The 17,699-nt window shown below is 32.1% G+C and overlaps 2 protein-coding genes across 4 annotated transcripts in view; both read left to right on the top strand.

Annotated features, from left to right (window-relative positions):
• LOC139527460 (dynein axonemal heavy chain 10-like) overlaps positions 1-15,836 on the top strand; it is a 36,078-nt gene extending 20,242 nt beyond the window's left edge. For all 3 annotated transcript variants that reach the window (XM_071322927.1, XM_071322929.1, XM_071322928.1), the window contains 18 exons: positions 13-99; positions 1,545-1,658; positions 2,045-2,185; positions 3,007-3,195; positions 3,663-3,823; positions 4,716-5,202; positions 6,255-6,413; positions 6,702-6,818; positions 7,458-7,560; positions 8,555-8,733; positions 9,126-9,337; positions 10,379-10,535; positions 11,592-11,825; positions 12,513-12,635; positions 13,181-13,414; positions 14,246-14,472; positions 14,969-15,239; positions 15,736-15,836. In XM_071322927.1, coding sequence (XP_071179028.1) covers positions 13-99; positions 1,545-1,658; positions 2,045-2,185; positions 3,007-3,195; positions 3,663-3,823; positions 4,716-5,202; positions 6,255-6,413; positions 6,702-6,818; positions 7,458-7,560; positions 8,555-8,733; positions 9,126-9,337; positions 10,379-10,535; positions 11,592-11,825; positions 12,513-12,635; positions 13,181-13,414; positions 14,246-14,472; positions 14,969-15,125 — 3,081 coding nt within the window. In that variant the 3' untranslated portion in view covers positions 15,126-15,239; positions 15,736-15,836. The remainder of the gene's footprint in view (positions 1-12; positions 100-1,544; positions 1,659-2,044; positions 2,186-3,006; positions 3,196-3,662; positions 3,824-4,715; positions 5,203-6,254; positions 6,414-6,701; positions 6,819-7,457; positions 7,561-8,554; positions 8,734-9,125; positions 9,338-10,378; positions 10,536-11,591; positions 11,826-12,512; positions 12,636-13,180; positions 13,415-14,245; positions 14,473-14,968; positions 15,240-15,735) is intronic.
• LOC139527472 (uncharacterized) overlaps positions 1-17,699 on the top strand; it is a gene marked incomplete in the record, with an annotated part of 613,988 nt that overhangs the window by 328,691 nt on the left and 267,598 nt on the right.

The following is a 17,699-nucleotide window of genomic DNA, read 5'->3' as shown; positions in this document are numbered from 1 at the left end:
ATAATTTTTTAGGAGGAGAAATACATAAAGTATGTAGATGGACTACAGCACATGCTGGACAGCTACCATAATTTGTTAGGATCACTCGACCAGGCTGAGGTAGGTTTTAAATAATGAAAATCAATTAAGTATACCTTTGACATATATTCTAAAGAAATAATTAAGAACGTCTTCACATAACAAAATCTTTATCTGAATAACATATGATCACAATATTGTCACTAAGTAGCGATGTCGAATATACTGTGACGTAATTACCGCAGTAAATGATGTAAGAATGTTTACCAACTACAAGAAAATGTCTATAATAAAAGAAATTAATTTACAACAATATCTATATCAAAACATTTGGCTCTTTGCATTCCTTATCAATTAAATTCCGAAAAAGACTTTAATGTTTTAGTTTAATATGAGCAATAAGAAATTCAGAATAAGTGGATGAAGAATCTGGTGGATTGTGGGTTATTTCATTGGTTGTACATAGAGATTAATACATGGCCTTTTTTATATATCAGCCTGGGTATCATCCCGAGACCTCCATATCAGCCCGAGACGGAGTCGAGGTGCTGATATGGGTCGAGGGATGATACCCAGGCTGATATGGAAAAGGCCATGTATTAATCGCTTTATCATATACTTCCGACAATAGTTTTATGTAAGGCAAATAAACTAATGCAATAACTAAAACAGTCAAACACTTTATAAAGAAAATTAAAATTATGAATCAAATATACTATAGTTGTCCAACAACAGCATCATTAACTCCTTATATATTTATGGTAACATATCCTATAGAGGCATTTTGAAACATTGAAAATTTGGAAGAGTTTTACGATCATTACTAATCCATGTTTGTTGTACTATAAAATGATTCATAATTGTCAATGGCGTTTGTTAGCAAGTATTAAACTATCCCCACAAAAGTTCCCGTAAATTTTGACGTCGTCATAAAAAACATCTGACGTCACAATGGAAAAGTAAACAACCGATACCGGAAACACCGGAAGTAACTTGCACGAGAGGCACTGATATGGGTTTTTTGCACGAGAGGCACTTGATATGGGTTATCAGCCCGGGTGGGAAGATATGGCTTGTGCACTTCCGCCCATTACACATATGCAAAAGCTATTATATGATAAATCACAATTATTATAACATTACTGGGGTATCCATTGAGGTTAACTAATCACAATATTTTGGTTAAAGCATTTGGAAAGTTATTACCTAGATGAATTCATACAATTTTTTTTACTTTCTGTATTTCAGACTGAATTATTTAATAATCATGAATAATGCAGGTCTATTGTATTTTCATTGCATAGGAGGTTGTTAACCAATCGCAATACTTTGGTTAAAGCATTTGGAAAGTTATAACCTAGATTCTGAAAGGATGAATTCAGACAATTGTCTTTACATGCTGTATTTAAGACTACATTATTTGTAGATCATATATAATGCAGGTTTACAATATGTTCTGTATTTCAGAATTAACAGTAGATTATACAAGTCATAGCTTTTATTATAATATTGTTTGTTAATTTCAGACTGAATTATTACAAGATCATATGAGACAGTTAAGAAGAGTAATCAGACCTGGATCTAAGTTACTTAACTGGAGTTCCCTGGGTATCAGTGATTTTGTACAGAAAAGTAGTGCAGTATGTTTTAATTACTATTCTTTATGTACTGAAAGGTGTTTTCCTCATATATAAAGTGTTTTTTCTTTCTTTTTTATGTGAAAACACTATGTCATGTAAATTTTTGGTATGATTCTATCAATTTTTGCAATTAAATGTGTTCAACTTAGCTTTAAAAAAGGCCCTAAGATTGTTATAAATTGAATAGTTGAATGAACATATGAAACAGAATTCTTTTTAGCATTAGATTTATTCCATGGAACATTTTATGAATAAAACACCAAAACATAAAAATTAGAAGTTCTGAGATATTTCCTTTAGCAAAAACATTGTTTGAACCCCCTGTTATTAGATATCAGTCACATGCAACAATAACTAATTGTAAAGAGGAACATTATTTTTTTCAGGCTATTGCTAAATTTGAATCTCTGGTGAACCAAATTAAGAAGAATGCCAAAGATATAAATCAGAGATTAGTTATGATAGAGAATGCCAACCTGTTTAAAGCACCGGCACAGAAATATCCAGACACGTTACCAAGTTGTAAGGTAAGGTTCTATGATTTGATTTGATTTTCTGTGTTTTAACGCCACTTTTTAGCACTGCTTTGGGGCTATTTCGTGGTGTCGAGTTTTTATTGTTTGAAGAAGCTAGAGCAAAGAAAAGCAGCAACCTTCAAAAGGAAAACTGACAATCCTAGTCATTTAGAGATTGGAGATGGGTGCACCGGCAGGAGCAGGGTTCGAACTCAAAACCTTATTGTTGACTGGCTAATGATTTCAGTAGTAACTTACAAAGACAACTCAGCCACTTAGGCCTCTGTAAGGTTCTATGTGTGTTAAATTTGTGATGATAAGTTAAGCTTAGATCAATAAACAAAAAAAGAAAAATTATTCATATTTAAGAATGAGACACAACTGGTCAGCATTTTAAGTCTAATCTTTTGAGACATGCAAAAAGAACAAAAATGATAATGTGGCTGCGGAAGTGTGGAGAATTGAGAATGGAATTGGGAAAATGTCAAAGATGCAACAAACAGACATAAGATCAGATAACAGCTGAAGTCCACAATGGGTCTTCAAGGAAGAGAGAAAGTATTGCACCCAGATGTAGAGAATATAATAATTGTTAGATTAACATGTGCAGCTGGCTTGGTTCATCGGACCTTGACTTTACTTTCAAAGGAACAAATTAAATATTCAGTAAATGTTATACATGTAGGGAAAATTTCTCTTAAAGACTTTTAGAATAAAATCCAATCATAATCAGCATTAAACTAGACCAGTGTTTAAACAATAAAACAGAATTCGAGGTCACCATGTTTTCAACAATGCGGCAGATTTTTCTAACATTTGTTTGTCTATTTTAGGAATACTTTGAAAATGTTGAGCAGGAGCGTGCCAAAGATTTTGAGATTTTAGCCAGAAAATACCGAGCTATTAGTCCTTTACTAACAAAGATGGAAGGCTTAGTTGTCCATACAAACTCTGGAAGATCTGCCAAACTATCAGCTTATTACTCTCATTGGGAAAGAAAAGTCTTTGATTCATTAAATAAGGTTAGTTTGTTTTAAATGCAACTGTCTATCTATAGCTTTTCAGGTTATATACTAATTATAGTACGTGCTTTAAAGCAATTGATATGTAAAATAACAATTAAATGCTGATAATGAGTTTTAGAGGACCAATAAATCAATATTGACAGAGGACGATGGCAGAGGGCATAATTATTTTACAACATGCTATTTTTAATCAGATAAGGATCTAGTAGATCTCTAAATCTGACAATAGCTGAAACATATATAAGGTCACAGCAACTTATCTAGGGAAATTATTTCAAAGTAATCTTTTTCTATTTAAATCTAATGTGTGAAAACATGATGTATAATGTCATTTGTTTCTTCGTGATAGTTAAAAGCAATGAAACTATAGATTTTTATATTAGAATTTTACAGATTTTTTCATTACAACAAAAATTTAATTCCTTATATAATTATTTTTATCATACAATTTTGATTGTTTTCAGTTGATCCTCAACAACCTGAGAAAATTTGAACTTGCTTTACGTACAGACAAACCTCTGTTCCAAGTGGAGACTCTCTTGGCTGCCCCTGATGTTGTCCTTCATCCACAAGCAAATGAAGTGTATAAACTCACATTACAGTGTGTCCGAGATTGTGTAGAGGGGTAGGTTTTTAAACTATTATTGCAGCATGTCAAGAGATTTGTAAAAGGGTAGGGGTATAAACAGACACTGCAGTGATTGTATAAAAGGTTTGCAGGGTTCTCACTAAGGCGAGTCCATGAGTCCTGGACTCGATCATTTTCAAAACTTGGGAGTCCAAAGATGCATTAAAATTGTAATTATCTGATGATCAACTGATCACAAATATCATCATTTTATAACAAATTAAAAAATAATATTTCATCTTTTTACAGCTGGACTCAACCTGACTAAATATGACGAGTCCCTGGACTCTCCTCCAAAAATCCTTAGTGAGAACCCTGGGTTTGGTATATAAAGGAGTTTCACAAAATGGAATTAAGTAAATGTAAAATGTGTTAGAAATTAATACATAATGTTTTGCTTTATATGATTAGCTATATAGGCAAAAACAAATGTGTTTAAATCATTATAAATACAGATCGAGAGAGAAAGAAAATAGGAACTGTAAAATGATTTTCTGCAAAATTAATGGATATTTTCTGCTTCAGTATTCAGGGCTAGTCTTTCAAAAAGTCATGAACTTTTTTTGGGTAAATATGCAAAGCTTTTTCAGATATTTCCATTGACTTACTTAATACAGTTATATTCTTCTCCAAAACAAAACAAAAACATTGATTTCAACGTCAAGTATCTTATCAAATAACTTGTATTATACATATATGCGGTGGAATCCACACAAACCAATAATTTTTGGGATACAAAAAAAAATTATAAATGATTTTTACCAGATGCAGGACTTTCTCGCTGCATTGAAGACCCATTACTGACCTTCGGCTGTTGTCTGCTCTTTGGTCGTGTTGTTGTCTCTTTCAAGTATTCTACATCTCCATTCTCTATTTTATTGTATTACAGGACGAAGTTATTTGTGAGATGGATGAACAGCACATGTATTGAGACACCTCCCCAGAAAGTAGAGGGCGAGGACGAAGCTTTCGTGTTCAGTTTCTTCTCCGATATCTCTGTTAACCCTGTGGTTATAGACTTTGTACAGACAATTCAGAACAATATAAAGGGTACTCTTACTAACATGACAAGGTACCTTAATAGGTGGAAGAAATATAAAAGTATCTGGAAAGTGGATAAACAAGGAATTGCCGATAAATGGTTCCAGAAGGGTCCAACAGTCGTGGCTTTCGACGATAAATTACAATATTATTATAAGACAATTGATGAGATAGATCTACAGCCATTAGTCAAAGATCAAGAATGTGTACGTTTACACATGGGACCATTGGCGTCTTCAGTCAAGGACAATGCTAAACAGTGGATAGCTTGTCTTGGTAAAATACTCAGAGACTCCGCTAAAGAAAGTCTCTTTAAAATCAGAGATGACCTAGATGTAAGTTTTTATTCAGGAATATTATTGGGTTATAATTTATAGGCATTTGCTGCTGAAAAATAAGTGGAGAAAACTGGACATATTGTTTCCAAAATAATATATAGAGTTTGTGCACTCTTATTTTTAAAGATAAGACCCATACATGTACAAAATTAATGACTGTATTCATATTGAAAACCTCAAAGCTACCTAATTTTAAATGCCAGGGTTTTTGAATTTTGTTTCAATACAACAAGAACTATATATTATAGGGGGTAATCTTTTTAACTTTTTCTATTTCATTGACTTATTTTTATGCCCCACCTACGATAGTAGAGGGGCATTATGTTTTCTGGTCTGTGGCTCCATCCGTTCGTCCGTTCGTTCATTCGTCCCGCTTCAGTTTAAAGTTTTTGGTCAAGGTAGAAGCTGAAGTCCAATCAACTTGAAACTTAGTACACATGTTCCCTACAGTATAAATTTTAATGCCAAAATTAGATATTTACCCAATTTCAAAGTCCATGGAACATGGAAAATGATAGTGTGAGTGGGGCATCCTTGTACTATGGACATAATCTTGTTAGGAAATACTATGGATTCCTATTTTCTGTGTTTACCGATTTTTGTGGACATTTGATATAATGGGTTTTCAATATTCTGCATACAATCCAATAAAAAAATTGTTTTTTGTTGATCATTTAAATCTGAGGTTCCCCTGAACCCATGAAATGCTTTCAAATTAGTTCCCATGAATCATTATGAATCCAAAGGAACAGCATTTAAAAGCAGATGATATATCCATTTGGGTTCAAACAATGGAACCAAATACTGTATGTAAAAACATATATATAAAAAAAGAAGATGTGGTATTATTGCCAAATAGACAACTCTCCACAAGAGACTAAAATGACAAATTAACAACAAATATATAGATCATTTCATAGAGATATTCTTGCTGAACTTCAATTATGTAAACAAAATGACTATTTTTTCCACAGTAGCTCTCTAATAAGGAATATAAAAACTCATAAGAGTGAGCACATTATGATGAATATGTAAATTATTTTTTTCAGGACAAATCTGATGATTTAGAACAGTCACCTAACTCATTAGAAGACCTTAAGTTTGTTTTAACAACAATCTCTGATATCAAAGCTATGTCCCTTGATGTAGAAAATAAGATCAGAGACATACAAGAAAGATATAGGACACTAGCCATGTATGATATAAAGGTTTGTATATCATATTTATATTGACCAAATATTGAGGAAACGTACAGAACAAAATTAAAAGCAGCTAAGAATTTTCAGACATTAGATATAAGTATTACATTTTTCAGTATAGGTGGTAGCTCATGTTGTCAAGAATTCTTGCTACAAAACAAAATTTTTAAAAAAGTTTTTTAAAAATGACTGTGCTGTTGCATGTGCTTTATTGAAAGTTAAATAAATTTTGAATGTGTATCCAGGTAACAGACGATGTTTACATGAAAGTGATTTAATGATTTTTAATGTTTCTAGGTAACTGACGAGGAGAAAGAGTTACAATGGAAGATGTGGCAGATTTGGGATGAACTTGTGTACAAGTCTAAAAATACAGATGCTGGCCTCTTTAATGTCAAGAAGAAGTTCACTGAGGTATATAATTTAATGTCATTGTCTTCTTATACAAATTTTGAGCTTCATACATTAATTTTGAGACAGCTGTAATTATTATAAAACACACAATTTTCCATACCTGTAGCCATGTCTGAACCCCCCCTTGAAATCAAATAAGCACTGTTAAAGTCAATGTTTGATCAAATTGTGACTGTTAAAGTGGAGTTCATGAGTCCAACGACCCCCCCCCCCCCCCTCCCCCTTAGAAATTCCTGGCTACGGGCCTGTTTTCTATATTTGCATCAAAAGTCTTACACATAAATTACATGCTACTCAAAAATTTGCACATTTCATCAAAGATCTAGACCTGCGTTATCTGCTACTCCAAGATATAGGATGGAGGAAGACACCCGAGTATGCCAAAATAGCAATGGCATTTAAGAGTAAGAGCAAATACTGGTAAATCTAGAGTTACAACAGTGTGTCCTTGCAGGATTAGTGATATGACTTCCTGGAGACTGTTACCTTGTGAACAAGCATGTTTAAACTTGGCTAATCATAACTTCGTCTGTTACAAATCTGGGTACATAATGTGCATGTTCTCATCTTGAATATACATTTATTTTTGCCACTGGACATTTTTTTGAATTGTAACTACATCATAATTTTTATTAACAGTATACAACAGACCAGATAAAGGAATTTAAGAAGGATATTACGACTTTCTTGACCAAGTTCTATGAATCTGGCCCAGGAGCTGTTGGAACAGATTTAGATAAAGGTCAGTTGAATTGTTTAATGGTTTAGTGTAATGGCTTCATACTAATTTAATATTAGGATGTCAAAAGCTATATTTTTTGTGATCAATTTTTTTCAAAATATTTAGACTATCATGCCTTTCCTTAGATTTAAAAGATAAATAGACCCCCCCTTTTTTTTTTCTAACCTTGAACAACTAACATGCTCTTTACATGTAAGAGTCATGTTCTACAATTTATCAAACAGTTGAAAAGGATGGTTTATAAAAGATACTGTGACTGACCATTTTCAATTTAACAATTGACCATATTGTGGCTGCTAGTCTCTTTTAGTGGATGAAGACTGTAGAAAACTTTGACCTTTGACTGGAAACTATCAATCCACAGTCAAGATACGAATATGAATACGAAAGTTTTATTTTGATTTGGTTAACATACACAAATGTATAACAATGCAAACATAAGCTCTTAAGAGCTTTTTACCGAATATAAAATAACATAAACACAACATTAAAACAGACAGCATGCAGACAAGATATATAACAGCACAGCCATATTGAAATACATGCAAAGCACTGCTAAAGTACATATCTAAACAAGCCATAGCTGAAGCACAACTTTTTGATCAAGATTTGAATCTAATGTTCCTCCCATTTACATGTTAGAACTCGCAACCTCAATGTTCATGGTGTTGACAGGCTAGTGATATAGTAGATGATCTTCTTCAACCACTCTAGGACTGTGTGCCCCTAGAGATATTGTGATATAAAAAAGAAGATCTGGTATGATTGCCAATGAGACAACTCTCCACAAGAAACCAAATGACACAGAAATTAATAACTATAGGTCACCGTACGGCTTTCAATAATGAGCAAGTTCATAACACATAGTTAGCTATAAAAGGCCCCAATCTGACAATGTAAAACAATTCAAACTAATGGCCTAATATATGTACAAAAAATGAATGAAAAACAATGGTTTACAATAAATATGTATTATTTGTTGGGTTTTTTTCAGGTCTGGAGCTAATGAAAACCTTCAGAAAAGAGGTTGGTGATTTAGAGACTGTAAGACAGGAACTGGCCAATGCTGAAAAGTTGTTTGATCTAGCCATCACAATGTACCCTGATCTGTTAGAGGTCCAAAAACAAATGAAAGGACTTGAAATGGTCTATGGACTGTATGAAGAACAAATGGTATGTTTAGAAACTATGCAGAAAAATGACTGATGAAATAAGCTGTTAGGAATTAATTGTGTTAACTTATTATGTACTTAAATTGATACTTCTTGGTCAAAGATTGGTCTTATGTTACCATTAAAATATCATTTTCCTTAGAACTCTCGAAAGTAGACAGATATAAAATTGATGGAAACATGTTTTAATTAAGACCTGATGTTATTTATAATTTTTAACCTTAAAATGCATTAGTTTCTTCAGTCTTAGCCATCTACCACAGGCCTACAAGGCTAGGCTAGTAAAAATTCTGTCTGAGCATATAATACACATATGTTATAATACACATATGTTTAATAATACACATGTATATGCTATAATACACATAAGTTATAATACACATATATTTACAGGCTGCCAGAGAACAATGGGCAGAAACCTTATGGTCCAATCTTAATGTACAAGTGTTACAAGATGGTATAGAGTTGTTCCTTAAGAACATCAGAAAGATGCCACGAGAGGTGAAATCATCTCAGACAGCCAGAGCATTAGAATCTAAGATAAAAGAATTCAGAGATGCCTTACCATTGTTTGTTGATCTTAAACATGATGCTCTTAGAGAAAGGTAAATAATTTGTTCTTTTTGTGTTCTCATAGATATAGGAAGATGTGGTATGAATGCCAATGAGACAACTCTCCATCCAATTCAAAATTTATAAAAGTAAACCATAATAGGTGAAGGTACAGTCTTCAACGCAGAGCCTAGGCTCACAACTAACAGCAACCTATAAAGGGCCCAAAAAATACTAGTGTAAAACCATTCAAACGGGAAAACCAACGGTCTAATCTATATAAAAAACAAGAAACACTTATCAATTAGTAAAGTCAAAAATAATAGATGTCAGAAATTTGTTATATGTTATAAAAAACCAAACTCATCCAAGATACTAAGCTTATAATTTTGCATATTTTACATTTTTTGGGTATACAAGACTTATAAGTGGCGTTAGAATAAACCAATTCGGAGGCAAAATCTACTGTTTTAAAAGATTTCCACAATTGTCAGTTCAGATCATTCCTGAACAGATATATCATGTTAAGGAGGGGTATTTGCGAAAAATACCAGTCGAGAGAATGTTAAATTTCACGAGCCGTAAGGCAAGGGAAATTCATTCTAAAGACTGGTATTTTTCGCAAATACCCCTCAATAACATGATATATCTGTTTAATTACACCGAATGTTAATGTACTAAAACGCATTGATGATCGTGACGTTACAAGCGTCCAGTCGGATAAGAGTATTTTTTGGCAAATACCACGGCAGAGAGGGTAAAAAAGGCATATCCTTTTAGAAAATACCCCGGCGACGTTAAAAATGAACGATATTCATTTGATAACAGTAAATTGGTGAAAAATACACTGGCTATTAACCAATCAAAACCCCAGATTCTTACATAAGGTGTAATTATTTTTTAAATCTCTGTGATAAAAATCATCACTGACACAATGAAATTAAAATAAGTCTTGTGTTAAATATCTACATCAAAGAGATATTGCCATAGTGAAATGGGGGATATTTATGCTTCAGCACTTGCATGGATTATCATTTATTTCACTCAGATATTTAAATCTTTTTAAAAATATTTTATAAACGTATTTTGAACAGACATTGGAAAGAATTAATGGAAAAGACTGGACAGAAGTTTGATATAAACCCTGAGACATTTACACTGGCCAATGTGTTTTCTATGGAGTTACATAGATATCAAGAGACGATCGGCGAGATTGTAACTAAAGCCAGTAAAGAAATGAGCATTGAAAAGGTTAGTTACATAGATATCAAGAGACGATCGCTAAGATTGTAACTAAAGCCAGTAAAGAAATGAGCATTGAAAAGGTTAGTTACATAGATATCAAGAGACAATAAGCATTGAAAAGGTGGGTTGTACTTGTTAACATTATAGATGATCGCTAAGATTGTAACTAAAGCCAGTAAGGAAATGAGCATTGAAAAGGTGGGTTGTACTTGTTAACATTATAGATGATCGCTAAGATTGTAACTAAAGCCAGTAAGGAAATGAGCATTGAAAAGGTGGGTTGTACTTGTTAACATTATAGATGATCGCTAAGATTGTAACTAAAGCCAGTAAGGAAATGAGCATTGAAAAGGTGGGTTGTACTTGTTAACATTATAGATGATCGCTAAGATTGTAACTAAAGCCAGTAAGGAAATGAGCATTGAAAAGGTGGGTTGTACTTGTTAACATTATAGACAGCAGGTCAGTACTGAAAGTTTAAAACATGTTGATAGCATTCATTATTTCTATTTTATGAAATTTTCCTTTGATTTTACTGACTGATAATTTGATTTCTCACCACAGTAGAGTAGTATGAAAAATTACCGCTAGAAACTAAGGGCACACATGCTGTTGTCAAGGAAATTAACAACATCATCATTTGTAAAATAGGGATTATCATTGGTCATTTCAACTTGATTGCTTTTCTCACTTTCGTCGTTCTGGCTCAAGTGAGAAAATCAATCTCGTTGAGATGACCAACGGAAATCTATAATTTTAGTGATTGTTCAAAAATGCACAGAATTGTCAGAATCATTATTTAGATTTAAAGAAATTGAATATTTGTGACTGTGAATTCTCAAATTAATGTCATCAAATACATAAGTATATGGCTGTTTCTATTTTTTTAATCATGCTTGTTAAATCTATTTGTAGATTATTGGTAATGTCATCTGCGATTACACAGAGCATTGATTCTTGCAAGTTAACTGTGAATTTTATCCCATTAAATCATATGACATCATCCAATCAAAATTGCTGTTCCAAACAAATTTCATTATAATTTCATTATTTTGTTTTCAGGGTGTGAAAGAAGTAGAGGAGACGTGGAATAACATGAAGTTCCATGTGTACAGTTACATGAAGGGAACATCTAATCGTGGCTTTATACTGGGTACCATCGATGAAGTATTACAGATCCTTGATGATAGCGCCATGAACTTACAGAGTATGTCAGCCTCCAGGTTCATTGGACCATTCCTTAACACTGTACAAAACTGGGAGAAAAGTCTCTCACTCATCTCAGAAGTCTTAGATGTAAGTTTTCACATAATTCATTTTTCCACAGCAGGAGTATACAGTTATTAAGGGCTATTCCATTCATTAAAATACATGTGGGAAGGTAGGAAGGGCCTTTAAAATATCCCTAAAACCAAGAATTTTTTTTAGATAATTTTGCATAATGGTAATAAAAGCATACTGAAAAAAAAGACCCATCAATAATTAAACTTCCTTTCCTACCCTCCCACATACATTTTAATGGAATAGCCCTAAACAAGACTACAGAAAAATTACTTCACTCAGTTATTGACAAGTGCCTATCTAAAACTCTAAATTGCCTTTGGTGAATGAATCAAACAGAGAGAACCAAAGATATGCCACCAACAACAAATTCTTTAACTATTCTTAATAATCAAGGTAAATTGGGATGTAAAAAAAACTGTTATATTCATTATTATTCAAACTGTTTTTAAAAAAATGCTTTTGTTATAAAATTGTCAATTGTGAAAAAGAATGTATATTCAAACCTGCCACCAAGGCAAGGTGACCATTATTAAACTAAAAGCTTTCTGGTCAGTTTACATTCTTCTTTTCTGACTAGTAATATCTATGTATTTTGAACTTCAATTCAAAGGTCACCTCTCATATAAGGTAATGTTTCATTGGTTCTCAGGGTGATCTTTATACACAGGTTTTACTGTATACTTATCTGTAACATTACAGGTTTGGATGGTCGTACAGAGAAAGTGGATGTACTTAGAGGGAATCTTTATAGGAGGAGACATCAGATCACAGCTGCCAGAGGAGGCCAAGAAGTTTGACAGTATAGATAAAACTTTTAAAAAGGTATTGTATAATTAAAATCATTCATTGGTTGATTGGAGGGTTATAAATAAACCATATTGACAGAGGTTATGTACGAGGTCTGTCAAGTCATCATTAAGAGATATTGGATATTGATGGAGGATATATATAAAAGATTCGTCAACATGACAGCATTAGAATCACATCAATTATATTTACATGTAAAAATGTGGCTTTTTCATGATTTACATTAATTATTAATCTCCACACTCCACATATTTTGAACAAATTACAAACACCGTCAATCACTTTTTTTATGTGAATTATAAATTTTCTACTTTTAAAATCCTGTGGTAGGGTTATTTTCCTACAAATCTTCATTTTTTCTTGAAGAATAAAAGAATGATTTCAATCAGTAGTTGAGTACACTAGCAAATTAAGCTAAAAATGTTTTATTAAAAATCTTAATATTGAATTTCATATTTTGTATTTACTCATTATTTAAACCCCTCACAAATTTATTTGAACAATACATTGTAAAATTGATGTAAATATGTTTACTTGAACAATTACTGCTTGATTTCCAGATAATGAACGAAACTCACAAGACTCCATTGATTAAGGCATCATGCCATGCACAGAACAGATTAGCTGACTTAGAAAATCTAAGTATGGGACTTGAAAAGTGTCAGAAATCATTGAATGATTACTTAGACTCTAAACGTAATGCTTTCCCTAGATTCTTCTTTATTTCCGACGATGAACTTCTCAGTATCTTAGGAAGCAGTGATCCATCCTGTGTACAGGAACATATGATTAAGGTAAGACTAATGATAGATTTGCAAGCTGAGTTTTTGTGAAATATGAAAAATACCCTAAAAAAATTGTTCCAGTGAAGGGAGTAGAAGCAAAAAAGCCTATGAATACAATTTTTATGCCCCACCTACCATAGTAGAGGGCATTATGTTTTCTGGTCTGTGCGTCCATTCGTCCCATTTCAGGTTAAATTTTTTGATGAAGTCAAAGTCTAATCCACTTGAAACTTAGTACACATGTTCCCTATGATATGATCTTTCTAATTTTAATGCCAAATTAGAGTTTTTACCCCAATTTCATGGTCCACTGAACATAGAAAATGATATTGCGAGTGGGGCATCCGTGTACTTGGGACACATTCTTGTTTAAAACTTGTATGAAGTTGCCTTAAAATATAAAATATGTTTTATGCCAATTTTAAACTGTTAGGTGAACTTTCTGTGATATTTTAAGAGCAAATGTAGGTACAACTTGAAAAAAATGCACATTTTTTTAACTCGTTCAAGAACAACAGAAATATTGATTTATACAAGTAAAAGTATTCTTAAACTCGTACGGTTTATTACATTTTTGGTTCTCTTTTAACATGTTTAAAGTTAATACTTGTGAAGTAAAATAAAAATCATTCACTATATATATATGTGTTCTATTCCATGTTTGAAAATGATGCACTTTGTATTCTGTCACTGGCTGTGCCAAAGCCTTATGGGAAGCCAAGGTTTTTAAACACTTCGTAGTAGTAATTTATTTTGTGTCAACGATCCTGTGAGACCCTTAGTTGTAGTGAAGAGGGTTTAACCCTATTGTAAAACTATGTATTCCTCTTCTATTTATAGATGTACGACAACATTGCCAAGCTGCAGTTCCAACAGGGTCCTAACGGTGAAACCGTGGTAACAGCTATGATCTCTGCTGAAGGTGAAGTGATGGAGTTTAGAAAACATGTTCCTGCTGAAGGTCGTGTAGAGGACTGGATGACTGCTGTACTAGAGGAGATGAGGAGTACAAACAGACTGATTACCAAAGAGGCCATCTTCTTCTATGGTGCTGATGGTAAAAATAGGTATGTGTCTCAAATGGTTAAATTAAGATTACTGATAAGAAATGTCCTTGCAAACCTCTTATTTATACTGATATCTAATAGAGACATACAAATGTATCCAAAGATATTAATGAGATCTTTTGTACTATGTATTTTGTAAGAGTGTTTTTTTTAAGAATTTTATCTCATTTTGAGAATTTTATCTGCTTATAGGTAAATTTTTTGAGGATATTTTATTTAAAGTGGATTTTGCAAGAACTTTCTCTCGTTGTGAGTGTATTTGTTAGATTTGTTTCTCCTTTGTGATATATTTTGTAAGATTTTTTCATTTCTTCCTGTATTCCAATATCTGTAAAAAATAACCAGACAATCAAAGTGCTTCTGAAATATGTGTACTGGTTATGGGACATTTTACAACTTACAATGTCCATCATATTTTATATATATATACATGCTTAATTATAACATATTCATGTGATGGGATTCATTTTAATTGATATCACTTTGTTACTTACAGAGTACAGTGGATGTTGGGATACCAGGGTATGATATGTTTAGCAGGGAACCAAGTTTGGTGGACGTGGGAGGTTGAAGACGTCTTTAGGAAAGTTAAAAAAGCAGAAAAAAACAGCAATGAAAGAATACGCCAAAAGACTTCACGGACAGATTGGTGATTTAGTAGTACAAGTCAGATCTCCGTTGTCTAAGAATGACAGGGCAAAATTCAACAGTGTTCTAATTATAGATGTACATGCAAGAGATATTGTTGATAATTTTGTCAGAGACAGGTATGTGACAGATAATACTTCCCCTTTTTTACAAGTTTAAAATATTTTTTAAGGCCAGTGGTTCCTGTGAAATGGTTTCAAAGCCCATGTTATATTTATAAAATTATTTTGTAACCAGATATTCAAATTTGAAGAAAATTGTATACTGTCAGTCTTGGTCATCAGTAAAATGCACATAAGTGAAAAATTTGTACAAACAAAAATACAATTTTAGATTCACTAGTACTTTGGATTCATTATAATTTGTTGGATACAAATTTTCATGGGGTTTGTGGGTATTCAAATTTTCAACGAATAATAAAGTTTCTAAAGGCAATATATTCCGAGATTAGCAAAACCTTGTAATCAAATATCCATGAAATAAAAGTTCGTCCTCAGTCCACGAAAAATTGGTACCAAGGAAAATAAATGAACTGAATAGTTTATTTTAATTGATAGTGTTTTGTGTTTATAAGTATTTAGTTTACATTAAAATGTATTTTATGTTTTATTTCAGTATTCTAGATGCCCGTGAGTTTAAATGGGAGAGTCAGCTAAGAATTATTGGGAAAAAGAGCCAGATGAATTATTGGTTAGACAATGCACAGGAGAGTTTGGTTACGGTTATGAATACATGGGTTTAAATGGTCGTCTGGTCATCACACCGCTGACCGACAGAATTTACCTAATACTCACACAGGTAATTTACCTTTCATGAAAATATACGGTAAATTCAGAAACTATTGCCTGATTTTATGAATTCTTGCGATTCTGTCATTTTGGACTAAATTTAAGAAATAATTCTATAATGCTAACGCTAACGCTCGGTATTCAGATATTGACAAATATAATGCCTACCTATGTTAAAATGTGCGTAGAGCATGGCAAATATTTCGATTCTAATAGGAATATTAGAACTTTTGTACTTCGAAGCGGACATATATTTTCGCTCGAAATGTCACCATTTTAATTTGATTTGATGAACCAGAAAAATTATACAAAATTAATAGTTTTAACTATAAAAAAAAGAAAAGAAACATTTAAACTTACTTTTAGAATATTTTATTTAATTTCCTAGTAAGCAACACCAATAAAAGTGTTCATTTTGATCTCCATTGTTATTCAAAATCCATCTGAAGTTGCAATTTCAATTGTGACGTCAATCTTGTGCAGCCCATGTTTTATTGGAATTAGAAAATGGCTTTGTATCCAAAGCTAAAGAAGAATGTCATATTAGAATGGCAATTATAAAACATTTTCTCACTTTTGTCGAGCCTTCGACTTTTGTCGAAAAAGCAAGACTAAGCAATCCTATATTCTGGCGGCGGCGGCGGCGTCCACAAATATTCACTCAGTGGTTAAAGTTTTTGAAATTTTAATAACTGTTTTATCTTTTATTTGTTTTTCAATAGTCAGGATTTTACATACCCCATTACACTAGCACCTGACAATGGTATCAAGGGGTAAATACAGAAGAAAAAAATTACAATATACAAAATGAATCTCTGACGAATTAATTTTTAAAAATAAGAATATTTTAGGTTACATATAAACATGATACATTGTATTTGATTTATCTCTCCTCTCTCTCTCTCTCTCTCTCTCTCTCTCTCTGTCTTACTCACATACAACACTTATACTTTCACTCATCTGTCTTGCTACATTATGTACCATGACTTACTTTTTAATACAAATGTTTTTAAAGAAATAAATTTGCTCATAATTTATAAATTATTTCTTTTCTCTGAACTAAACATAAATAATATGAAAACAATACTTAGTTAAATATTACATGTAATGGAGACCAAAATTTTTCAGAAACTTGGACTTTATCATTCTTTTTTATAATATGATTTTCAAGAAATTGGTAGTTCTTTATTTTATTCTATAACTCAATCATATTTGGTTTTGTTTCATTTAATTTACATGTGTATATATAATTCTTTGTAATTATGATTAACAGATTCAATAATAAACTTTCATGTTTGCAACGAAGAAAGGCATTCTCTTTGTTCAGATCAAAATTTACAAAAAAAGTTTCACAATATTGGAAAAAGACTGCCACAATTGAAAAGTTATTGGGCATTCAATAACAGGTGTTCAATGGTTCTTCTCCAAGTTTACAAAAAGTACATAACTTGGTATCTTTTAATTTTATTTTGTACAAAAAGGTATTAGTTGCTATAATTCTATGCAAACATTTATATTGAAAGGTTCTTAAATAAGCATCTCTACAAGACTTTTTTGTTATCATGAAATACTCTGACCTTTTTGTAGTATCAATAACTAACAGTTCTTCCCATTTCAAAAATTTGATTGTTGGTAGTTGAATAACTTCGTCTACTAAGTTTTTTATATACATTACACCTGATTTTTTTTTAGAAAGTATCACCAGTGTTAGACTTATCTAAATCTTGATTTAGACAGTTCTCCTTAAGACATTTTTTATAGTGTTAGGGAGTTGTGATATCAAACAATAAT

The sequence above is a fragment of the Mytilus edulis genome, chromosome 6 (assembly GCF_963676685.1).
Source record: "Mytilus edulis chromosome 6, xbMytEdul2.2, whole genome shotgun sequence".
NCBI lineage: Eukaryota > Metazoa > Mollusca > Bivalvia > Mytilida > Mytilidae > Mytilus > Mytilus edulis.
This window is presented reverse-complemented; position numbering and strand designations above follow the sequence as displayed.